We start from the raw sequence: 27,427 nt of genomic DNA on the forward strand, positions 1-27,427 counted from the left end.
AGATGGGAGAGGGGAGAAAGCCACTGCCAGATAAGGCTACTTTCACACCTGCATTTAGGTGCGGATCCGTCTGGTATTTGCATTACCATGAACAAACGGATCTGTTTTGACTTTACATTGAAAGTCAATGGGGGACGGATCTGTTTGAAAATTGAGCCATATTGTGTCAACTTCAAACGGATCCGTCCCCATTGACTTACATTGTAAGTCTGGACGGATCCGTTTGCCGTCCGCACGGCCAGGCGGACATCCGAACGCTGCAAGCAGCGTTCGGGTGTCCGCCTGCTGAGCGGAGCGGAGGACAAACGGTGCCAGACTGATGCATTCTGAGCGGATCCGCATCCACTCAGAATGCATTAGGGCTGGACGTTCAGGGCCGCTTGTGAGAGCCTTCAAACGGAACTCACAAGCGGAGCCCCGAACGCTAGTGTGAAAGTAGCCTAACTCTTGTAGCAGTTTGGCTGCCATCAGGGTAGATTTAGGGGGCCCCCATACACATTAGATGACTCTAGTGGGTTTGGCCAATGTACACCTAATGTATATGGCCAGTTTAAAGCTGGAGTATAGCAACATGGCTGCTACAGAGAAAAGTAATCCTACAGAATCTGATTATTGGGAAGTAAATTTATACAAAAGTTCAAGACAGCAACACTTTCAATAGAAAAAGCAGCCAGGTGCCTGTAACAAAATTCCAGATAGAAAGGTCCACTTAAATAAAATAAAAAATTAGCCAGAGCACTCCAAACTGAGATAACAAATGGTGAAGTGTTTATTGCTCCATGACATGGAGCAATAAACACTGGACATGGAGCAATACACACTTGACCATTTTGATCTCATTTTGGAGTGCTGCGACTTTTTCTTATAAATATTTATATATATATATATATATATATATATATATATATATATACCCACTGTATACAGATCCTGTTATGTGAACATTGATTGTCACATCGAGGTGAATAAAGTTACCTGAATACAGTCATCTTCATCACTGCTTAGCTTCAGGTCATCTTCTAACGTTCTATAAATGACAAAGCAGAACTTATTACAATTATTGAAAAAAAGACTTTTAGATTTGTGCAAAGAATCGTAAGAAGTAACCAGTAATTATGTTAGTCCCAGTGTCAGACTGTTAGCTTCATTCTATTAAAACTATAGGATATCGGAGTTAGACCAATTAGTAGATTTTTTCGAACTCGCAGCACAATCCTTGTTGGTGTTTGACAAATTATAATTACCTGAGGAAACAAATCCAAGACCTAAAGTGGCTTCTGAGCAGGATATTACAGATCAAACAGCATTTAAGTACTGTAGAACGAGAAAGGCTCAATTAATTTTACAAACAGCTTTCTAGATTCCATTGTCTGTATAAGTAAACACGAACACTTACCATTTAATAATTTAATGCAATAATTAAAGAATGCACAGAATCTTAAACAAATATCCCACTTCCTGCTGTATGCTAAATGTTTTAACACCAGGCAGGTTAGCCTTGTAGGAGATTAAAGCACACCTTTCCCAAACTAATAGGTGTAGAAGGAAGAAGGGCTCCTACATGCTCTAGTCAGTTATTTTTCCGAAAACTGCACGGTTATTGTAATGAGTGCATGTAAATTAACTCATGTGTGGCCAAGGAATTCAGTGGCTAAATGTATTTGTAATACTATTAATTACATTTTTTTGACTGGCCTTAAAGGGGTTCTACAGTAGCATAATAATTTAGTTTTTATTTGCCCAGATTATCCCTACAGAACATCCTGTTTTCATTGGTTTCCTGCTGGGTTTTCTAACCAAACCCAATTTGCTTTGCTCTGTAATGTTTCCAAGAAGGCACTGTCAGGCATTATGCTCAGGTAGCTAGGATGTATGGCAGACCATTCTGCTGCATCTCTGAAATACAGGCATTAATGAAACACATACTTGCCTAGTATTCCAGAATGTCCAAGAGATTTCTATAAAAAGAGGACACTCCTGGAAGAGCAGGCAAATCTCTTGGGTGTCACATCCTCACTCTGTAGTTATTTATTTCTCCTTGCCCCCGGAGTTGTGCCAAGCACAGGATAGGAGATAACTAGCTGATCGCTGGGGGTCCGACCACTGGAAGCTTTGTACTCAGTTATCTCCGGTGCTCCCATATAGAATGAATGAAACGGCAGAGATCATGCATGACCTGCCGCTCTATCAGAACCGGGGAACGGGACACTCATTCTCATGATTGGTAGGAATCCCAGTGTATCAGCTATTTATCCCTTAACCTGTAAAAAACTAGGCACAACCCCATTAAAGAGGACCTTTCACCAGTTCTGAGATTACAATATTAATACCTGGTACTGTAGGGCATGTGTTGAAAAGTTGATTTTAAGATATGCTAGTAATTTTAAAATGCTTGTGAGTATAATAAAATCTTGGATATTTAATGCATCGAAGATACCTCACTATTGTGTGATTCTTGACACTCTGCAGAGGAACCCATAGTGGTTTGTTCCAAGTGAACGCTGGAAGTGTCGACATCATGGGTCTGACAACGTGGATAACTGCACCAGAGGATAACGTTCCCTTTGATTGAGGAGCAGCGAGGTCCCACCACTATCGCATTGTGGACGCTCAGGGTTGCTCCTGCTGTCTGCAAAGCCATCACGTGTTGTAGCAGCAACTGGTTAGTCTTCTGCTGTTGCTTATTAGCCTTGCATTGCTGCAGGTTTGTCTCTCGCTGCTGCATATAAGCCTCCATGAGGGCCCTTCCAAACAGCCTCCATTTTGTCGTGGGACACTGGTTGTAATACATCTGGTTTAATGTACGACATACAACCATGCCTAAAAAATGCAGAACCCAAAAATATTGGCATTCACGTCAGCCTCACTGCTCTTGCCCGCATCCTCCACCAATTGTTGGGACTCGCTCTGGTAGACAGGATTAGTGGACGCAGTATAGAGACAACAACAAGTTCTTTGGATCAAACAGTTCAGTGTTTTATTCACACTTTAGGCAAGTGACAAAACAAGTAGTCATATTCAAACAAAAAGTCACCTTGTGGTGCTGGTGGTAATTCACACCATGCGGCAATTCTGCCTCAAAGAGTCCTTGCTGATAGTAGCATCAACCTGTTTTCACGCCAAGCCTTCATCCAGACACAAGGCTCCCAGATCCCAATACCTGGCTTCTGAGTCCAGCTGCCTATTTAAGGCCTCTTTCACACTTGCGTTGTCCGAATCCGGCATGTACTCCACTTGCCGGAATTACACGCCGGATCCGGAAAAACGCAAGTGAACTGAAAGCATTTGAAGACGGATCCGTCTTCAAAATGCTTTCAGTGTTACTATGGCAGCCAGGACGCTATTAAAGTCCTGGTTGCCATAGTAGTAGTGGGGAGCGGGGAAGCAGTATACTTACCGTCCGTGCGGCTCCCGGGGCGCTCCAGAATGACGTCAGAGCACCCCATGCGCATGGATGACGTGCCATGCGATCACGTGATCCATGCGCTTGGGGCGCCCTGACGTCACACTGGAGCGCCCCGGGAGCCGCACGGACGGTAAGTATGCAGCTCCCCCGCTCCCCACTAAACTTTACCATGGCTGCCAGGACTTTAGCGTCCCGGCAGCCATGGTAACCATTCAGAAAAGGTTAAACGTCGGATCCGGCAATGCGCCGAAACGACGTTTAGCTTAAGGCCGGATCCGGATCAATGCCTTTCAATGGGCATTAATTCAGGATCCGGCCTTGCGGCAAGTCTTCAGGATTTTTGGCCGAAGCAAAAAGTGCAGCATGCTGCGGTATTTTCTCCGGCCAAAAAACGTTCCGGTCCGGAACTGAAGACATCCTGATGCATCCTGAACGGATTTCTCTCCATTCAGAATGCATTAGGATAAAACTGATCAGGATTCTTCCGGCATAGAGCCCCGACGACGGAACTCTACGCCGGAAGAAAAGAACACAAGTGTGAAAGAGCCCTAAGGCCAAAACTCAGACCGGCATTTAAAATCAGGTCCGGTATTTGACCTCACCTGGCTGTAAATCAGCCCAGCAGCACATGCTGGGAGGAAAATACCTATTTTCCCAGACCAAACCTCTCACTGTGTCACTATATATATATATATACTGTACGCTACTACTAATATCCAGATATTTAGGACACCTGTGCTAGCTCCTTAATACAGAATCAGCAGATGTTAGCTGATCAGCAATCCTACAGAGGGGCATTATACTAAGTGGGGGACTATGAGGAGGATAGCATTAGATATAAAATCCCTAGGGGGAATTATACTAAGTGGGGAACTACAGGGGGGAGCATTATATATAAAATCTCTACGAGGGCATTCTAGTAAGTGGAGGGCTACAGGTGCAGTATAGCACAGGGGGCATTATACTACAGGGGCACATTATACTACAGGGGGATATTATACTACAGTGTGCATTACATTGAAAACGGGCATTATACTATAGGGGGATTATACAACATGGGGCATTATTCTACAGGGGGCATTGTAGGGGGTGAGATCATTATACATACTAGCACTATATGGGGCATTATAGTAATGATGGGATGATGGGGAACTATAGGGTGGAACATTATACATACTGTCAATACAGAGAGGAAGGGGGTATAGAAAAAGAGAAGAAATTCGGCACTGTAGATGCTTTGCAGTAGAAATCTTCCATTTATTGAAGTAACATAAATCCACATACAGACAATGCAGACACAAGCAGTATTTCATTGACGCGTTTCAGACAAAGTCCTTAGTTGTAATGAAGGAAGGGGGTATAATAATACAGGAGATAGCGCCACATGGGTTATTATAATACAGTGGGTACTGCAGCAGGGTTTTATAAATACTGGGGCATCTAAAGGTGGCTTTATTACTACTGTGGGTTCTGTAGGGTGGACTTTATAAATTGGCTTTATTACTACTGTGGGCTGTAAAGGAGTGCCTTATAGAGGGGCCTTGTTACTGCTGGGGGCTCTATATGAGGATCTTATTTCTACTGGGGGCCCTATGGGGGCATTATTATTACTGGGTTTACTGTAGGGGCATTATTATTAGTAGCCACTATATTGAGGGCATTACTGAGGGCAGTCCTGGGGAACACTCTTGCTATTGGAACACTGCAGGGTGCACTATTACTAATGAGGGCACTTTTGGATAAAATTATCATTGGTGGGACTATAGGGAGCACTTACTATCGGGGTACTATCTGTATGGCACTATTATTTTTGCAATATAGTATTTGGAGGCATTGGAGAGGGGACACAGTGGGCACAGTATTGCGGTTAGCAGTAAGCTGCAGGATACCAGCTTTGGGGCACGAGGAGAGGGATGATGGAAACAATCCAGAAGCGCGCTTTACCAGCAGAAATGCCACATTTGAAAATGCCCATGCTATTAAAATATAAATATATTTATCCCATACGGTGAATGGTGTAACGGGAAAAAATCTAAATGGCCAATTAGTCGTTTTTTTATTGCTTTGCCTCCCCAAAAAATGGAATACAAACTGATCAAAAAGTTATACACATCCCAAATTGGTATCAATAAAAACTACAGCTTTTCCTGCAAAAAATGAGCCATCACACATTGTTCTGTAGAGATGACTATAAAAAAAAGTTATGGGGGGTCAGAATATGGCGATGAAAAGAAAAAAAAATTCCCATATTTTTTTTTTGTATTAAAACAGAAGAAAAACTTTATAATTATAGTATCGTAGTACTTTTACTAAGGGCAAAAATGCTGATCCTTTTTTTTGCGGATTAGATGCTGTCTGTTTATGGAGCCCTTTTCTTCCATTGCACAGCTCAGCAAAACAAATGAAACATGTCCTATACTTGTCAGTGAAATTCAGGCCCCATTGGAGTCTATGGGTCAGCAAAAAAACGGAAAGCAATCCTTTTTTGTGGACATGCTGAACTGTCCGCATAAAAACGGATTCGCATTTTTGCGGACAGCATACGGCCGTCTGAATGAAGGCCGTCTGAAAGTACACTGCATACGGCCGTCTGAAAGTACACTTGTCCCACAAAAAAACAAACTCTCATACAGCTATGTAAATGAAAAACTAAAAAAGGTTATGGCTCCGGGAAGGCAGAAACTAAAAATAAAATGGAAATTCAGCATTTTAGGAAGGAGTTAAAAGTTAAACAGGCCTCTTCCTTATTTTGTCTTTGTAAAACGGGTAAATAAGCCATGGGCAAAAATGGGATAAGGCTATATTCATGCAGGTGGTAAGTATTGGTGATCGAACTCACCATTCTTGGCAGGTTCAGCCAACAGTTTAACGTGTATGGGGAGCTCCTTTATATGTCAGGACAGAGAAGGATTGGGCAAAGTGTCTGGCAGCAGCTTTCTCCTCTTTCCCCATTAAATACACATACTCATGCAGCCGAAACTGTATGTGTATGGAAAAGCTGTGAGGGAGTTGGGAGAGATAGCTGATCATTCGGCCAACAGCTACTGATTATGTATAGCCACCCTAATACTTTGGTAATGCCTTCAAACTTTGGAAAACCCACTACTGCCCCAGGTGCCTATTCATGGAGGAAACATCTTTGCACCTGTTTTGGGGGTGGCCGTTTGCATACAGTCTGTTGAATCTTATATCTCCCCTACTTTTCAGTCTGCTTCTTATCTCCCTGCATGTGCTGTCGAAAAGACAAACTGTTTGTTGCCCATATAAACCAATCACAGTACAGCTTTCATGTTACTACAGTACTCTTTACAATATTGTAGACCTATGTTTACCAACCGGTGGCTGTCCAGCTGTTGCAAAACTATAACCTCCATCACGCTCTAATAGCCTGCAACCATCGGAGCATGATAGGCAGGGGCGTAGCTATAGGGGGTGCAGAGGTAGCAATCGCTACTGGGCCCAGGAGCCTGAGGGGGCCTAAAGACCCTTAGGCCACATAAGAAGACACCGGTATTGTAGAAAGTGCATGCTGGTCAAGTTACACCTCTGGCTGGAGGAAAGGGGTTAAGTCAAGAATTTGGAATAGGGGGGTGCTGTTTCAATTTTTGCCTCACGCTATGTGCTTCCCGGTCCCTGGCCACAAAGCACTGAGGGAAGGGGGGCCCAAGCTGAACTCTTGCACCAGGGCCAATGAGCCTTTAGCTATGCCTCTGATGATAGGAGTTGTAGTTTTGCAGGCTGGTAAAGTATTGAAAAAAACTGTTGTAAAATGAAAGTTGCGCTGTGATTGGCTGCTATGGGCAACAGTTTGTCTTTGAGACAGCACATGCAGAGAGTTGGGAGGCAGACTGAAATGCAGGGGACATACTTTATTTGTACATGACAGGAACCATGCTTCAATTGCAATGTTAGCCTAAAAGCACGGAGCAGAATGAAACTATGTAACTTGACCCTTTAAGTTATACAAATTGCTAAGTGCAAACTAACAAAAGCTCTTGATTATAAAATAAAGGGTTTAATTAGTTGGTAAAAGGTCCAAATAATAATAAAAGGAATTGTTATAATTCCCAGCAAAACATATGGAATATGGAATGATCACATTAAGCAGCTGAGCATACGGAGAAAGAAAATAAGCTCTGAGGCCTTAATTTATTCATACGCAATTTGTAGAAATAAGATCGGTCATGCTAAATAAAATCCTACATGTACATTTTTTTGCTAAATAAATGACCCACAAATCAGGAACAAAATTGGTCAGGAGGAAGGAAAAAATCTTTCAGAACACTGCGCATATTTATTTAGGTTATTTTTGAAATCTCTTTGGCTCAGAACGATTGAATAAGACCTTTGACTGAATTCTTGTCTGATTCATAGAGTGGTTTATCCAAGTGTTAAAGTAAACTGATGCATGTACAAGAGATCATTTGTCTACCATCAGCCAGATAGTGTGGAATTAACGTGTCAGACATTAGCTCACACCACTTCTAAACCCCTGCTGATAACTTTTTTCATAACGAAAATATTTTCTTTATGGAGGTCTGCAGCAAAAATGAAGAACAAAGCGTATGTATTTGCATAAATTAATTGTACATGTGAATACATGAATCTTTGTAACTTTTAAGCACATACAGCACAGATTATTGCTCCATGTAACTGGAGCTAAGCAAGCACCCATAGTTACCAGCAAAAAATCTGCCGTAAATAATGATGAATGACCTGGGGCCAATCGCAGCACCTACACACAAACCCTGCCATGCCCCCTCTTCATAAAATTAGAGAGAGCTGCCTTAAATGCTAATGGTGACTAGAAAAAAAAAACGCGAATCCACCAAAAAACAGCGTAGAGGGAATAATGAATTTCTACCATTCTTCTGAGTTGAAATACAAGGTAACTTCTGGCTTCATGTAAATTAAAGTGCATGTGATTTATTTTTATTTTTCAATGACATATATAAATAAAATCAGACACTTTCAGTCTTGGTGGTCTTGGTGACATTGAAGGGGGAAGTTATCATTATGGGAGACTTTAATCTTCCTGATGTAAACTGGAAAACCAAAATAGCTAGTTCTGCCAGGAGTACAGATATTCTAAATTCCCTACTGGGATTATCTCTACAGCAAGTAGTGGAGGAGCCAACCCGGAAGGAGGCCATTTTAGATTTAGTATTCACAAATGGGAATTTAGTATCTGATATTACTGTAGGGGAAAGCTTGGGATCTAGTGATCACCAGTCAGTGTGGTTTACTATAAGTACAGTGACTGAGTCACACCACACAAAAACAAAAGTTTTAGATTTTAGTAAAACTGACTTTTCTCAAATTAGATTAGTGGTATACAGGTCCCTATCAGATTGGAACAGTTTCAATGGGAGTCCAGGAGAAATGGGACTACTTAAAAGTGGCACTATTGAAAGCAACAGAAAATTGCATTAGGCTTGTCAGTAAAAGCAAAAAAAGGAAGAGACCTCTGTGGTACTCAGCAGAAGTGGCCAAAATCATTAAAAACAAAAGGATAGTAGTTAGGTATTATAAAAAAAAAAAAAAACAAGGATGACAGGCAAATTTATAAGATTAGGCAAAGAGAGGCCAAACAAGTTATAAGAGCTTCTAAAGCACAGGCAGAAGAGAAATTAGCTCAGTCAGGGAAACAAGGCGATAAGACATTCTTCAGATACATAAATGAAAAAAAGGAAACTAAAACAAGGAATTAACAAATTAAAAACAAAAGAAGGAAGGTATATGGAAGAAGATAAAGAACTAGCTGACTGCCTCCATGAATACTTCTGTTCAGTTTTTACAAAGGAAAATTTATGAAAAGGACATCAGATAGCAAAGAAGACTAATGAATCTTTTGATGCATGTGTCTTTACAGAGGAAGAGGTTCTAAGTCAACTGTCTAAAACTAATACAAATAAGTCACAGGGGCCTGATGGGATACACCCAAAGCTATTAAATGCGCCCAGCGGCGAACCAGCAAAACCATTAACAGATTTATTTAACCAATCACTGGCTACAGGAGTCGTCCCAGAAGATTGGAAATTAGTAAATGTTGTGCCCATTCACAAGAAAGGTAGTAGGGAGGAATCTGGCAACTATAGGCCAGTAAGCCTGACATCAATAGTGGGAAAATTAATGGAAACCATACTTAAAGAGGACCTTTCACCTAAAAAAAAAATGTAAACTAAGACCATAGCTTTACTTACATGCCCCCATGAAGTGTTGATCGTTTTTTCTTTTTTCAAACTGTGCCCCCGTTTGTCCGCTATGCCCCCCCGGAATAATTCCCGCCGTCTATGCTAATGAGCCAGCCTCAAATGGGCTGGCTTTAAAAGTTCTCCTCGGCGTGCCTTCTCTCTTCTCCCTGGCACGGAGCGCATCCAATCAGCGCGCTCCGCTCTTAGCCAGGGAGAAGACGCTCCAGTTCTCGCGAGACTTCAGAGAACTGGAGCGATTTCGTCTATCCGGCTAAGAGCGGAGCGCGCTGATTGGATGCGCTCCGTGCCAGGGAGAAGAGAGAAGGCACGCCGAGGAGAACTTTTAAAGCCAGCCCATTTGAGGCTGGCTCATTAGCATAGACGGCGGGAATTATTCCGGGGGGGCATAGCGGACAAACGGGGGCACAGTTTGAAAAAAGAAAAAACGATCAACACTTCATGGGGGCATGTAAGTAAAGCTATGGTCTTAGTTTACATTTTTTTTTTAGGTGAAAGGTCCTCTTTAAGGAGAGGATTGTGGAACATCTAAAATCCCATGGATTGAAAGATGAAAAACAGCATGGGTTTACTTCAGGGAGATTGATAGATTTTTTCTATTGGGTGACTAAAATAATAGATGGCGGAGGTGCAGTAGACATCGCTTATCTGGACTTTAGTAAGGCTTTTGATACTCACCCACATAGAAGGCTTATCAATAAATTGCAGTCTTTGTGCGTGGACTCCCATATTGTTGAATGGATTAGGCAGTGGCTGAGGGACAGACAACAGAGGGTTGTAGTCAATGGAGTATATTCAGACCATGGTATTGTTACCAGTGGGGTACCTCGCGGATCTGTTCTGGAACCCATATTGCTTAATATCTTTATCAGCGAAATTGCAGAAGGCCTCGATGGTAAGGTGTGTCTTTTTGGTGATGACACAAATATTTGTAACAGGTTCGATGTTCTTGGAGGGATACCCCAAAGGGAAAAGGATTTAGAAAAACTAGAGGAATGGTAAAAAAATCTGGCAACTAAAATGTAATGTTCATAAGTGCAAGATAATGCACCTGGGGCGTAAAAACCCAAGAGCAGAATATAAAATCGGTGATACAGTCCTAACCTCAGTATCTGAGGAAAGGGATTTGGGGGTCATTATTTCAGATGACTTAAAGGTAGGCAGACAATGTCATAGAGCAGCAGGAAATGCTAGCAGAATGCTTGGGTGTATAGGGAGAGGCATTACCAGTAGAAAGAGGGAGGGGCTCATGCCGCTCTACAGAGCACTAGTGAGACCTCATTTGGAGTATTGTGCGCAGTACTGGAGACCATATCTCCAGAAGGATATTGATACTTTGGAGAGAGTTCAGAGAAGAGCTACTAAACTAGTACATGGATTGCAGGATAAAACTTACCAGGAAAGGTTAAAAGGACCTTAACATGTATAGCTTGGAAGAAAGACGAGACAGAGGGGATATGATAGAAACTTTTACATACATAAAGGGAATCAACAAGGTAAAAGAGGAGAAAATATTTAAAAGAAGAAAAAGTGCTACAAGAGGACATAGTTTTAAATTAGAGGGGCAAAAGTTTAAAAGTAATATCAGGAAGTATTACTTTACTGAGAGAGTAGTGGATGCATGGAATAGCCTTCCTGCAGAAGTGGTAGCTGCAAATACAGTAAAGGAGTTTAAGCATGCATGGGATAGGCATAAGGCCATCCTTCATATAAGATAGGGTCAGGGGCTATCCATAGTATTCAGTATATTGGGCAGACTAGATGGGCCAAATGGTTCTTATCTGCCGACACATTCTATGTTTCAATGTTTCTTGAAAAAACATTTACAGTATTTTTATTTCAAATACGTTATCCACTTACTTATGTTTTTACATTTAATTTTTTTTTTTTTTTTGTAAATTCTTTATTTTCAAGATTTTTTCATCAAAAAATGAACAAACATTGGTCAAATGACCTTAGATCATAGGTATACATTAAGAATGTCACAAAACATGAACACAGCATTTATCAGGAAAAGGACGCTCTATGTCTAGTCCCTGTCTAGTGACTCATGTCGCAGGAGAGCCACTGTCTTCTAGGTGGTATCAAAAGCAGTGAGATGGATCACAAAATAAAGCTGGATACCTCAACATTTAAAATTATTTTAAAGGGAAACTACATTGCAAACACGTCATAGAAAGTCAACAGTTCTGTCCACATACCTTTCGTTCAATAAGATTACATTCCTGGCAAATAAAATTATGTTATTGCTTTCAACATCTATACAAAGTAAACTTTGAGTTTGCAGATGTACAGTATTAACATCCACAAACTCAGAAAAAGGGATCATTGTATCCTGGCCACCGGATTCATCTCAGATGCCACATCTTATGGTGCAAAGAATGTCCTGCTGGCTTTAGGACAACGTCCACATGAATATGTAAAAAAGGGTTTAGCACTATCTTCTTACAAAAGTAAATCTATTACTAATGAATAATGTTAAGAGAGTCTATGCTAACAACTGCTTATGTGTTTCAGTCGTTAGCGCTCTTACTCATAGCTGGATGAACACATGATATTAAAAGAACAAATGGACCAATTATGGAACAAATGACCTTACACTGGGTGTACATATGGGGTATAAGTTCACAGTAGTAGTAAATATAGTATTATTATTACTAGTTACAAAATGATATTTGTATGGTAAATATAAAGAGGACCCAAACTCCAGATAAGTTCAGGGATCTTCTGTCTATCTTCTTTTTTCCACAACCAACCACTCCAACCTTTTGCAACATGATCAGTACCAAAAAGAACAGAACTTTGTTCTAAAAAATTAAAAACAGAAAAATCAGACTATGGCCCCACACAAACCAGTCTCTCCATTATCATTAGGATTATATTAACCATCCTTTTTGCAGATTTCAAAATGTCTCAATAGTTAATAACCGTGCAAACCTGTCCGGCAGAGGATCTCAAAACCAGGCCAAAACGGTTCCTTTTTGTCCCCATGCCTTCTGAATGGAAAGAGATCCATTCAGGATGCCTTCCTTTCAGTCAGCATTCCGTTTTGTGACCGGACATGGACACCTTCATAGTGTCATAGAATGGATAGAATTTCTAATTTGTTTTTCTTTTGAATTGTTTTGGAGTAAATTACATTTGTTGACAATATATCTTCATTTAGTTTAACAAATCAGGGTACTTTCTAAGTACGGTTTTTGCTGACTGAAAGGAAGGCATCCTGATGCATCCTGAATGGATCTCTTTCCATTCAGAAGGCATGGGGACAAAACGGAACCGCTTTGGCGTGGTTTTGAGATCCTCTGCCGGATCTCAAAACCAGAATGCCAAAACGCATATATGAAAGTAGCCTAAGCCTGTCTTCGTTCTCTGAACTTCTTCCTCCAGATGGCAACACAGCCCTTCCTTGCAGTTCATGCTTCCAAACTTTTCTTTGTTTGAAGCCTCAATTATGTGACACTTCTTAAGCACTGTGGCAGTAAAGTACAATGTTCTAGGAAATAATCTTGCTGACTGGTTTTCTGATAACTCAGAAAAATTCGCCAAGGCCTTATTATCTCTTTGACAAAATCAGCAGAAAAGCAGGACAATTGTTACATATATTTTTGCAAAAAAAACACAGTAACACTAGTTTATTGTAGATGTCAAAGCTACGAGCACTGTATGTGCTTGCTAGATCTGCGTGTAAAGATTTTTTCTTATAGTAACACCACAAAAATAAAATAGTCCTTGAGTCATTGGGATTACCCCTAGGATGCAGGATATATTGTATTTAAAGGGATTATCCAATCCTATAAAATGCCCCCCCAAATTCCTGGCCCCTCACATTGAATATACTTATCTTGCTCCCCGCTCCCTGTACAGCTCCTGGTCCTCGGATCACCGCTGCAGCTTCTCCCCGTGTACGGATGAAAACATCTGGTATCGGGGGGGTAAGGAAGCAGCCAATGGCATCGCAGGTGATGCTAGGGAGGCTCGTCCCCGTCTGCCAATGGCTGCTCCCTAATGTAAGGGGCCCGGCATATAGGGGGCATTTTATAGGATTGAATAAGCCCTTTAACTAATTGGATGAAAGCATATAAAACAATTACTGACAGGACTTGGTCCATTAAAGGGGTTATCTAACTCTTTGTAACTGATGATGAAGTGAATGGGGCTGTGGTCAACCTGGGCCACCTGACTGATAGTTGTGATGTCTCTGGCTTAGGGTAAGCAGCGAGAAGGCCACAGTACTCACAGGAGCCTCTCAAACAGACAATTGGCAGGGGTCCCGGGTGTCTGAACTCCACTTATCAGATATTGATGACCTGTCCAGAAGATAGGTCATCAGTTACAAAGAGCTTTAACCCAAAGCAGTAATAATGGCTGTCTTGTCATAATAAATATGTAATATCAAAAAAATGCTTCCAGAAGTCTTTTAGATTGCATCTTTAAGAACCCCAAGATTACTCTTAGGCACAAAGAATAAAGCTTTAAGCAAATAAAAACCTAAGGCAGTATTTCCGAGATATTCACACACACCTACAGCAACATAGCACTATTCATTTACATAGCTTGATGGCTGCACACACCATGCTGTATGCTGTGCCTCTGGCACTAGTGTTCCCTCTAAGTTGGGCACTCTGGAAAGAGAGTTTAAACAACATATTTAATGGGGTGGAGCCAAGTTTAGAAATGATCCCCCTACCCACAGGACAGGGAATAAATAACTGAACGCTGTGGGTCCAACAGTTGGGACCCCCACTGTTACCGAGAATGATAGTCCTGTTCCCCTGATCTGAAGAAGCAGCAAGTTGAACATGCACCCTGCCCACTTATATCATTCTCTATGGGCTCTATGGGACCTCCAGAAATAGGTGTGCGCCTTACTCCAGCAATCACATACAGAATAAATGGAGTGGCACGGCACATGCCCAACCTTCTGCTCCATCACATCGAGAGAACGAGATCCCTGTTTTTAGGAAAGGTAGGGTCCCAGTGGTTGGACCCCCAGTAATCAGTTATTTATAACTTCTAAACTTGGCACAACCCATTAAATGGGTTTTCCAAGATAATTATATTTTGGCTCCATGCCAATGCTTTAAAATTAAATCACTTCTTTCTCTGGCATAATTCTCTGGTCCACCAGTCCAGTCCTGCTCCCACTGTTTGCTCAAGGAATGCAGCAGTGACCTCCAGATATATGGCATTTGACCACTGCAGCCAATTACTGTCCTCAGTGAAGACCACTGTGAGGACCACTGTGATCACCTGTGAGGACAGTGATTGGCTGCAGAAGTCATGTTCTGTATACCTACACATTATCACCGCAGCCTGTAAACAATCTCAGGGAGGAGGACCAGACTGGCAGCACAGAGAATGGAGTTAGAGAAAGAGGTAATATATAATGATTTTTTTATTTTAAAGTATTCTATGGCACAGGAGAAATGTGTAATTATCTCGGACAACCCCTTTAAAGGAGTTGTTCAACCCTTCACAAGTGATGGCCTACCCTCATGTTAGGCCATCACTTTGTGATCTGCAGGAGTCCCACACCCTGCGTGCCCCCCAATCAGCTGTTCTGTGTAGGTCCTTCACTGACCACTGTAGGTCTACGGCACAATGGATGGAGTTGTGTAGTTCTGATGTTGAGTTCCAGTGTAGGAGCCACTGACCTACAGCTGATTGTGAGGGTGGGTGGTGTGTCAAAGACTAGTCATTCAGACATTGATGACCTATCTGGATGATTCACCATCACTTTAGACAAATCCTTTAAGGTTTATGTCGTAGCAGTATTCTGAAATTTTGGAAAATTATGCCAAAACCACAACATGAACAAGATGTGTTAATGAACCACTAATGAGGTCAACAAGTCCAAAAATATCTATACTTACATTGCATGTTATTTTTAACCCTGCTGTGTCCAGAATGTACAGCTTAGGGTCCATTCACACGTCGGTATGTGTTTTGCAGATCCACAAAACACGGACACCGGCAATGTGTGTTCCACATTTTGCACTGCACATCGCTGGCACTCTCATAGAAAATGCCTTTTGGACATAGAAACATAGAAACATAGAATGTGTCGGCAGATAAGAACCATTTGGCCCATCTAGTCTGCCCAATATATCTGAATCCTATGAATAGTCCCTGGCCCTATCTTATATGAAGGATAGCCTTATGCCTATCCCATGCATGCTTAAACTCCTTCACTGTATTTGCAGCTACCACCTCTGAAGGAAGGCTATTCCATGCATCCACTACTCTCTCAGTAAAGTAATACTTCCTTATATTACTTTTAAACCTTTGCCCCTCTAATTTAAAACTGTGTCCTCTTGTGGTAGTTTTTCTTCTTTTAAATATGCTCTCCTCCTTTACCGAGTTGATTCCCTTTATGTATTTAAAAGTTTCTATCATATCCCCTCTGTCTCTTCTTTCTTCCAAGCTATACATATTAAGGTCCTTTAACCTTTCCTGGTAAGTTTTATCCTGCAATCCATGTACTAGTTTAGTAGCTCTTCTCTGAACTCTCTCTAGAGTATCTATATCCTTCTGGAGATATGGCCTCCAGTACTGCGCACAATACTCCAAGTGAGGTCTCACCAGTGATTCTGTACAGCGGCATAAGCACTTCACTCTTTCTACTGCTTATACCTCTCCCTATACATCCAAGCATTCTGCTGGCATTTCGTGCTGCTTTATTACATTGTCTTCCCACCTTTAAGTCTTCTGAAATAATTACTCCTAAATCCCTTTCCTCAGATACTGAGGTCAGGACTGTGTCAAATATTCTATATTCTGCCCTTGGGTTTTTACGCCCCAGGTGCATTATCTTGCACTTATCCACATTAAATTTCAGTTGCCAGAGTTCTGACCATTCTTCTAGTTTTCCTAAATCCTTTTCCATTTGGCGTTTCCCTCCAGGAACATCAACCCTGTTACATATCTTTGTGTCATCAGCAAAAAGACAAACCTTACCATCGAGGCCTTTTGCAATATCACTTATGAAGATATTAAACAAAATTGGTCCCAGTACAGATCCCTGTGGAATCCCACTGGTAACATGACCTTGTTTTGAATGTTCTCCATTGACTACAACCCTCTGTTGTCTGTCACTCAGCCACTGCCTAATCCACTCAACAATATGGGAGTCCATGCTCAATGACTGCAGTTTATTGATAAGTCTTCTATGTGGGACAGTGTCAAAAGCCTTACTAAAATCTAGATATGCGATGTCTACTGCACCTCCACCGTCTATTATTTTAGTCACCCAGTCAAAAAAATCTATAAGATTTGTTTGACATGATCTCCCTGAAGTAAACCCATGTTGTTTTTCATCTTGCAATCCATGGGATTTTAGATGTTCCACAATCCTATCCTTTAGTAGGGTTTCCATTAATTTGCCTACTATTGATGTCAGACTCACTGGTCTATAGTTGCTCGATTCCTCCCTACTACCTTTCTTGTGAATGGGCACGACATTTGCCAATTTCCAATCTTCCGGGACGACTCCTGTTACTAATGATTGGTTAAATAAATCTGTTAACGGTTTTGCCAGCTCACCACTAAGCTCTTTTAATAATTTTGGGTGTATCTCATCAGGCCCCTGTGACTTATTTGTCTTCACTTTAGACAGCAAACTTAGAACATCTTCCTCTGTAAAGACACATGCATCAAACGATTTAATAGTCATCCTTTCTAGTGGAGGTCCTTCTCCTTCTTTTCTTTTGTAAAAACTGAACAGAAGTATTCATTAAGGCAGTCGGCTAGCCCTTTATTCTCTTCTACATACCTTCCGTCCTTTGTTTTTAATTTAGTTATTCCTTGTTTTAATTTCCTTTTTTCATTTATATATCTGAAGAATGTCTTATCCCCTTTTTTCATAGACTGAGCTAGTTTTTCTTCTGCCTGAGCTTTAGAAGTTCTTATAACTTGCTTGGCCTCTTTCTGCCTAATCTTGTAGATTTCCTTATCTTCATTGCTCTGGGTTTTTTTTATAATTACAAAATGCTAGCTTTTTATTTTTAATGATTTGGGCCACTTCTGCTGAGTACCACAGTGGTCTCTTCCTTTTTTTGCTTTTACTGACAAGTCTAATGCAATTTTCTGTTGCCTTCAATAATGCACCTTTTAAGTAGTCCCATTTCTCCTGGACTCCATGTAATCCGTTCCAGTCTGATAAGGACTCATTTATGACTAATTTCATTTTTGAAAAGTCTGTTTTTCTAAAATCTAAAACTTTTGTTTTTGTGTGGTGGGACTCTTTCACAGTTCTTATATTAAACCACACTGACTGGTGATCACTAGATCCCAAGGTTTCGCCTACAATGACATCATATACCGAATCCCCATTTGTGAATATCAAATCCAAAATGGCCTCCCTCCGGGTTGGCTCCTCAACCATTTGTTGTAGGGATAACCCCAGTAGGGAATTTAGAATATCTGTACTCCTGGTAGAACTTGCTATTTTGGTTTTCCAGTTTATATCTGGAAGATTGAAATCTCCCATAATGATAACTTCTCCTTTCATTGTCATTTTAGCTATTTCTTCAACTAGTAGATCATCTAGTTCTTTAACTTGATCAGGTGGTCTATATATCACACCTACACGAGTTACTGCATGATTAGCAAACTGCAACGTAACCCAAACTGACTCTATGTTGGCCTCACCAACTTGTATTAGGTTAGATTTAATGCTATCTTTCACATACAGGGCCACTCCTCCTCCTTTCTTGCCTTCTCTGTCTCTTCTGTATAAAGAGTACCCTGGTATGGTTATGTCCCAGTCATTTCTTTCATTAAACCATGTCTCCGTAACAGCCACTAAATCTACATTCTCAGATGCCATTATTGACCCAAGTTCATTGATTTTTTTACCTAAACTGCGAGCATTTGTAGACAGGACTCTGAGCTTATCATTTCTTAACCTCTGTGCTTCTGACCTGTTCTGGCATTGTTTCGGGGGGCAATTGGACTCTTTTATTTTCACTCTTTTGCCCCCCCTTCCTAGTTTAAATACTCTTTCGCAAATTCTTGGAGTTGTTCACTAAGTACATTTGTTCCTTTGAGAGAAAGATGCAAACCATCTTTTTTGTACAGTTCCTTTCTATTCCAAGTAGAGCTATCATGAGAAACAAAGCCAAATCCTTGCTCTTGACACCATTTACCAAGCCATATGTTGAACTCCTTTATGCGCCTCTGCCTATCATTCTGAACATTATGCACAGGCAGAACTTCAGAAAATGAAATGGTGGATGCAAAATCCTGTACGTCATTACCAAGTGTGATAAAAGATTTTTTCACCTCTGACACTTCATTGCAAGCCAGGTCATTTGTCCCTAGATGGACAAGAACATCCACGTCCCCTTCCTGCTTTGCTTGCTTAACAATATTAATAATACGTCTTCTATCTCTTCTAGCAGTAGCCCCAGGGAGACATCTCACAAAACCATTTTCTTTAAGCTCCACACTTCTTATGATTGAATCACCCAGCAACAGCTGCTTCCTTTGAGACTTCACTTTATCTTTTTTGTCCTTGGCTGCAGTCTTGCATACATTAGACATAGGAGTCGATGGTTTCTCACCCTCTGTGCTTGAGTCCATATCCATGTTGTCCTTACATTCTGAGAGTGCTGCAAATGAATTTTGGAGAACCACCGACTGTGGGACATGTCTTCTATCCACCACTCTAAGTCTTCCAGAACCTACAGTAACCCATCTGCCATTTCTGGGGGTCCTCTGTGGCAGTGGCATTGCAGCAGTCCTAGCTGGAGTTTGTTTAACAGATAATTTAAATATCTCAGATTTCAAAAATGCAATTTCCTGCTGCAGTAAGGAGAACTGTCTACAGATCTGACAGCATCCGAATCTCCAAAGAGTGGAACATGAAATAAATGCACAACAATTCCTGCACTGAACCAAGTCTGCCATTTTAAAGAGGAGGAAAAAATAAATAAAAAATGAAATAAAAATTTGTCAATTTAAATCAAACAAATCTTACCTTTTTTTTTGTATTGTTTCCACCTTCCAGCCTACCTCCTGACTATCTCCTGCAATATCTCTTCACTGTACTTAATGTAGTACTTGAAGGTAGAACTTGCAGCTAATGAATTAGGACATGTTCTTTTTTTTTTTGCGGAACGTAAATGTGGATGTGGACAGCACATTACGGCCCCATTGAAAATGAATGGGTCCGCACCTGTTCCGCAAAATTGTGGAACGGATGCGGACCCATTTTGCGGATGTGTGAATGGACCCTTAGAGGAAAATGTGCCTAACACCAAGTTGTGATGAGGAAGATGCAGTGTTTCTATAAATATTCTGACATACCAATTACCAAATATTTTGAGTTTATACATTCCAATTTACAAATATATATGTAAAAATCACTGTATTATTATCAACAGATACACATAGAGAGATATAGATCAACCTTTTACTTGCTTATATGCTTCCTATAATATCCTATTACATATGTAAGGGTTGGCCCAGCATGACAACATACAGTATGAGCTATTCACAGGAAAGGTGATAAGTGATTGTGGTGGTGCAATGGCCGGACCCCACCCATCATGAAAATGGGGGTCCTGTGTCTACCGTTTGAATGGAGGGGCGGTCAGGGAGAGAGCAGAGCACAGGAGTACTTTCATTCCATTCTTGTAAACTGTGGAAAATCCAGCAGCCAGAACCCCGCCAAACAGACACTTATCACCAGTCCTGTGAGTAGGTGCTAACTTATCATTCAGGTAAAACCCCTAAATGTAAAGAAAAGAAAAAAAAGAAAGAAATAACACTTACGATATTTGTGCTGCACAATGCATTGGACTTCTGAGCTTCAAATCATCATGCTCTTTGAAAAAGATATGAGGAAAGAATAGTTAGTATAAACAAAAGGAGAAAATTGAAAATGTTCGAAAATCGATTGAGGTATAAATAGAGATTAAACAAACGTTCATTGGCTCATTACAATGATTACCAACATGTGGGGTAGTTGCCCTTGTTTTGCTATTACATGGAAGGTGCGGCAATGTCGCACCTTCCATGTAGGAAGACCACGCGATTGCCATGGGGCCCAAGGGTTCTGGGGCTGAATTGCTTCTTCTGTTCCCAAGATGCAAACACTGCATTTCCAAGCAGCCACCACTGGAGGGAGCTCAGTGCAAAGAGATTTTTACAGGTCCAATTGCGGTTAATAGCAACTGTCTAAATTCCTATGCAATGAGCTCCCCCTAGTGGTGGCTTCAGCCAGACAATTTTATAATACACTGAGGGAAGCAGCAGACATGGAGCTGTATGGGGAGATTTACCAATGTAATATATTTAGGCTACTTTCACACTTGCGATAGGACGGATCCGGCAGGCTGGTCTCCCTGTTAGATCCGTCCTTCCGCTGTTTTGCCGTATCGCCAGACCGCCGCTCCATCCCCATTGACTATAATGGGGATGGGGGCTGAGATCCGGCGCAGCACGGCGGTGCACGGCGAAAGCCACCGGACTAAAAAGTCCTGCATGTCCGAGCTCAGCCCCCGTCCCCATTATAGTCAATGGGGACGGAGCGGCAGTCCGGCGATACGGCGAAACAGCGGAAGGACGGATCCGACAGGGAGCCCAGCCTGCTGGATCCGTCCTGCCGCAAGTGTGAAAGTACCCTTATGCCAGCTATCTTAATACATTGAGAAGTATGCTATTCAGAATGAATGCCTTAGGCTACTTTCACACTCGCGTTTGTTGCGGATCTGTCATGGATCTGCACAAACACATCCGTTCAGATAATACAACCGCATACATCCGCTCACAACGGATCCGTTTGTATTATCTTTAACATAGCCAAAATGGATCCGTCTTGAACACCATTGAAAGTCAATGGGGGACAGATCCATTTTCGATTGTGCCATATTGTGTCAGTGAAAACGGATCCGCTCCCATTGACTTACATTGTGTGTCAGGACGGATCCGTTTGGCTCAGTTTCAGCAGACGGACACAGCATTTTGGTGTCCGCCTCCAAAGTGGAATGGAGCCAAACGGAAGCAAACTGAGGCATTCTGAGCGGATCCTTATCCATTCAGAATGCATTAAACTGATCCATTTTGGACCGCTTGTGAGATCCCTGAACGGATCTCACAAACCGGAACCAAAACGCCAGTGTGAAAGTAGCATTATTTATGATTTATAAAGTGGGAGAAAACTTTTTTATTTTTTTTTATTAAAATTTCATCAGAGATCTGCATTACCTAGGAGTGTTTGACGAACGCGAACTAAGAAACTGGGTGCGGCAGAGGGGGCCCTATAACTTTCACTATGGGGCCCAATGAGATCAGTGTCCTATAGTGTGTTGAGGACACATTTGCGTACTGGCTAGCAGTAAACCTCTGGCATTTTACTTACAAACAAAGTGTAAAAATCACACAATAAAATGATAAATGTGTCAATCTGTTTGAATTTTATCTGTTTATCTGTTTGGTGGTTGTTAAACCCCACTATACCATGTGAGACATTTTGGATGGTTTCCTTTTCTTTATCAAGAAAAAAAAACATCATATTGATTCTGCAATATATAAAATGGCTCTTGCTTAACACGCTTTTCTTATTTTTCAAAGAGGTAAAGAGCCGTGAAGAATAATTTTGCTGTTATTTGATGCAACTTGATAAACTTTATTTGGTTATTTTATTTTGTTTTCAATCAAATCCAAAAATCTATGCCTTTTATGAAACCAAATGAATCAGCATGTAGGCCACACTGCATTTTAATGTTCAAGTACATGAAATTACTGCCCCAGTTATAAATCCGGTTTTACAACAGGCTGAATTCTAAATTAGTCATTATATCAACACAGCATAAAAGGCTTTTATATTTACAGCTAAATCCCCTTTTTTACGTTACACATAAACAAACTTTAAATTGGCCTTAAAATGTGAATGTCTTATGGATGGTGCTCTTATATCTCTCTTCACTTTTTAATATCCACACAAAGTACACTGTGACTTGAACCGAGGGAATTATAGCTCATTCTCCTCATTCTTTATTACTGTTTACAAAGTTACCAAAGTTACTTTAGAAACCTCTTTTGCTACTCAAACCATGTGTATTGCAGATATAGCTGAGGCGGGCTGTGCACATACAGGTATTTTCTGTGTGAAAAGAACCGTACAATGTATTAATGCAAATGATCAAGGTTTTACAATGGTGTTTTTGCCAATTTGGGAATAATTCATGTTAAATCCACTTTAAGTTTTGTGCCACTGTTGCCTGCTCTACCACTAAGTGCACGGACATGGTTAATGATATCTGGCTTAATTTGGAACATCAAGATTTCTTCATTCTTTGCTGGGTCATAGACATAATAATTAGAGATGAGAAAATTGATTCTTGATTTGTTTCATCAACAACAGTTCTTCACCTGTGAGGGGTTGTCCCTGCCGCTGAAGAAGCTCCCTGACAAACTTGTGCCTGCACCGCTGCTCCGAGTAGCCGCATAAGCGCAGAGGCTCTACTTCCGCTACCAGAGCAGTGACTATGCATATGCGCTACACTTACAGGTAGTGTTAATCCCCTGCTCCAGAATTGGGATGTCCTTCAGAGCAGAGTGGAGGGGTTGGGGAGCCTTCAGTGTAGAACACCAGGAACGCTGCACATGAAGAGACCACCTCCATGGCTCATGTCAGGGACATCAAAACTTTTCCTTGATAATGCAATAAGTGTGCACATTTACGGAGGTATCCTTAAACAGCTTTTACCTATTCACCTCTATCACCACTTTTTAGGGGTTAAAACTACTGATTGGCTCATTATAATATATGGGCCCACGTTTACAAATGTAAGCGCACCTAGATTTTCACATAAATGCACCAAAGCTATATTTAAGGACTGTTATGCACATTACCGACCAAGATAGGACCCTCCTAGCATCACAATCCAAACATGTAGTATAGGCAACAGCACAAAAACATCCATTTGCAAGAAAATCCTCCTGGTTTATTTACCACATGTGTGTATGCAGCATTTTAGTTCAGTACTGAGACTTGGGAAAGGATCAGTGTAAAGCCGTAACTTTTTACATGCGTTGAATAAACCTGGAGGATTTTTTTGCAAATGGTCTTTTTTCTGTTGTCTATACTACTTTGTTACACCTAGATGTTCCCAATTGATGGCACCAGTTTACCAGTAATGACTTGCATTAAACACTATAGTATTTGCTGAATGATTTTACCTCCACTTTCTTATACCTACTTGTAATCTAAGTTCAGCAATATATGTTGTACTGCTCATAATAAACAGACCACTTAAAGAGCCTCTGTCAGCATGACCAACCCTATTAAACCAGGCATACTGTCTGGTAGGGTTGATCATGTTGATAAAAATGTTACCTTTCTTTTGTCTGTATATTACACACCTCCAGAGCTATCTGCATTTTATTTTTAAGCAAATGAGCATGTTGAAGCGCCAGTAGTGGGGCTGAATCCTTGAAGCACTGCTTTTGGAACACCTCTTGATTGTATACACTACGTACTATAGCCTTACCATGTTGCAAAAAGAGGTTTTCTATTCTTAGAAAGCTAATATATATTACTGGTTGGTTTATTCACAGGCACAAAATATGATTGTAAAGACACCAGTTATATGTGTTAGTTTTCTAAGTATAGAAAACCACTCTTCTCAATATGATAAGGCTATAGCCTGGAGGTAAATGGTCAGCATTGCATGTAGATATCCCAGGAGAGATTTTTTTACTTCAGTTATTTTTTTCTCCATTTAAACCATAATAGCATTTATTGTTGCTTTATTCACTAGCACAATATAGGATTATAAGGACACCAGCAATATGTATTAGCTTTCTAAGTATATAAAACCTACATTCTCAATGTAGTAAGGCTATAGCCTTTTATTATGGGTTAAATGGGGGGGGGGGAGAAAAAAATCTCTGAAGTCTCTCCTAAGATGTGAAACTCGGCCATCTACATGCAATGCTGACCACTTACTTCCAGGCTACAGCCTTATCATATTGAGAGGAGTGGTTTTCTATATTAGAAAGCGAATACATATTACTGGTTTCCTTCTAATCATATATTGTGCCCAAAAAAATAAACCAGCAATATATATTACCTTTCTAAGCATATAGGATATGTGTATATGATATGTACATGTTATGGACACAGATCTGCCCTCAGCATGCTGATGTTGAGCACTGTCAGTCATAGGGAAGGGGAGTGTAAATAGCACAGGGACGTTACAAAACAATGCACCAAGATTCAGCCCGTCCACTGGTGCTCCAATATTCTCATTTGCATATGAATAAAAATGCAATTATCTCTGCAGCAGTTTAACATACAAATAAAAAAAAGGTATAGTTTTAATCACCATGATCAACTCTACCAGGCAGTATGATTGGTTTAATAGGGTTGATGATGTTGACAGAGGCTCTTGAAGTTACATTGTTACATAGGTTGAAAATAGACAAGTACAACCTTCCCCGATCAATTATACAACATTGTTAGGTTAATTATAACCCTCAACACCATTTGCTATTAGATAAGCATTTAGCTTTTTTTCCAAATGGGAAGACAGGTTTTTATCTATCTTTTTATACACCCTAAAATCTTAATTGCATTTGCAGCTGCTGCCTGACATTGAGTATTCTGTTTAGCTTAATTGCAACCAGAATACCCAAGCCCTTCTCTTGTTCTGTTTTTAAGCTTTATTCCACTTAATGTATATGAAGTAATACCTAGGTGCATCTCTTTACATTTATCAACATTAAAATTAATCTGCCATGATCTAGCGTTATAGTTCAAAAAATCATATTGGTCATATTGGGATCATAGATGCTGCTGCAAAACTAAATAAGGCTACTTTCACACTAGCGTTTTAGTTTTCCGGAATTGAGATCCATCATAGGGGCTCAATACCGGAAAAAAACGCTTCAGTTTGTCCCCATTCATTGTCAATAGGGACAAAACTGAACTAAACAGAACGGAGTGCACCAAATAGCATTCCGTTCCTTTTAGTTGCGTTCCCATACCGGAGAGCAAACCGCAACATGTTGTAGTTTTCTTTCCGTCCTGGGATGCGGAGCAAGATGGATCCGGCATGACCCCCAATGCAAGTCAATGGGGACGGATCCTTTTTCTCTGCCACAATCGTAAACTAATCCATTCCCCATTGACTTTCAATGGACTTTATGACGGATCTGTCTTGGCAATGTTAAAGATAATAAAACCGGATCCGTTCATAACGGATGCAGATGGTTGTATTATCAGTAATGGAAGCGTTTTTGCTGGAGTCTTTCGGATCCAGCAAAAACGCTAGTGTGAAAGTAGCCTAAAAAGGCTGCACACACAGTATAGTCTATTGTAATAGTTCAAAGTTTAACTAAATGTTAAAAGAAGATCCCTGCATTCTCAGCAGGTGACTTTATTTCATTCTTGTCAAATAAATGCAGCAAGAATTACAAACTCAGAAACTGAACAGAGGGTGGAAGTAGCCATTTTATTGGTTGGGTTTTCAAAGTATAGCAGGGACCAATTCAGTAAGCCAGTAACATGATAGTAGATGTAGGAAGACAAAAGGTATGGAATGTACAAATGTACATTCTGAAAAAACATATTACTATTGGATGAAGCTGTTGGGGTCTAAAGTGGTTGGCCATAGCATTAGCATCACAATGTAAAGGATATGGGCTTGGGCTATGGGCTTTGTTTTACCCACTTCTATAAGGAATTCACTTTCAGTTCAAAATAGTTAGGTTAAACAACCTGGAATTTGGGGTAGTTTTCCAGCTTGGTTCAGTAATCATATGCTTTCCTCATCATTACTTGGGAGGCCAGGTAACAGTTTACCGTCTTGCTTGTGTTCCCTTTTTGAACTATCCATCCTAACAAGAGTGAGCTCACATTCCGTAATGCTTGAAGATAAATTGCTGAATCCGACGTGTTTCACCCAAAAATCGTGGAACACTGTAGCAGCGTGACTATGTATGTTAGTAATGAAGCAGTGCCCACTGCTGGACACTTTTCTGTATATCACACGCTTTCTTGCACATGCTTGCAGCAAATTTGTGCAATAAATATTTTGAGTGCAACTACCACCTGTGTTTTTATAAGTTTTTTCTACATGGCTAGGGGCTTTTTTTTAATGGGTATTTTCATCTTTTGATGGCTTTCTATATTATAAATCTATATGGTGATTTTATAAGTATTATAGTCATTAGATATGAGAGGCAGCTCACAACTATGTTGCCAGAATGCGGTGACATTTTTAATCGGTAAGATCCAGTGATGCAATGTTTCAGTTTGACATAAGCTTGTCAGGCATGATTGATAAAGGCTAATGTCAAGCCAAAATGTTGCATCACTGGATCTTATGGATTCCATTTTTCACTACATTTCACTGCCTCTCCTTATCTTCTGTGGACCAGATTTCACGTGATTTTTTTTTCAGATGTAATAGCATATTACAAATGCGCCATTTGCAGTCACTTTGTAGTAAGACGCATTATAAATACAACAAATGGATTCATATCAAACTCAGAACATCTGCTGCCTACCTGATCACAACATATGCTATGAAATATGAATAAGGAAAAAGTTTCTTACTTTGACTGCAAAATCCCATGCTGTTATGTAGATAATCCTGCAAAAAAAGAAAACACGTTACTTCTATGTATATGCATATTTATATATTTTTTTCTTATTGAGGGTACAGTCTATGGGGGAATGTATCATGAAGGTAATATCTGTGGTCAGTTTTGCTTGAGTCTGAATTAGTACATTTTGCGCCAAATCTATCAAATGTCGCTCGCACATTGTTAAATTCGAGGCATCTTTAAACCT

General features: G+C 40.6%; 1 protein-coding gene across 1 annotated transcript in view; it reads right to left on the bottom strand.

The window, feature by feature from the left end:
• Positions 1-27,223, bottom strand: part of AFF3 (AF4/FMR2 family member 3) — a 162,117-nt gene extending 134,894 nt beyond the window's left edge. The window contains exons 1-3 of the mRNA XM_044286032.1: positions 27,191-27,223; positions 20,398-20,449; positions 976-1,027 (exon numbers count right to left, since the gene is read on the bottom strand). Of these exons, the coding sequence (XP_044141967.1) occupies positions 976-1,027; positions 20,398-20,449; positions 27,191-27,209 (123 nt within the window). The 5' untranslated portion in view covers positions 27,210-27,223. The remainder of the gene's footprint in view (positions 1-975; positions 1,028-20,397; positions 20,450-27,190) is intronic.
• Between the last annotated feature and the right edge of the window lie 204 nt (positions 27,224-27,427).

The sequence above is a fragment of the Bufo gargarizans genome, chromosome 3 (assembly GCF_014858855.1).
Source record: "Bufo gargarizans isolate SCDJY-AF-19 chromosome 3, ASM1485885v1, whole genome shotgun sequence".
In the NCBI taxonomy this organism is placed as follows: Eukaryota; Metazoa; Chordata; class Amphibia; order Anura; family Bufonidae; genus Bufo; species Bufo gargarizans.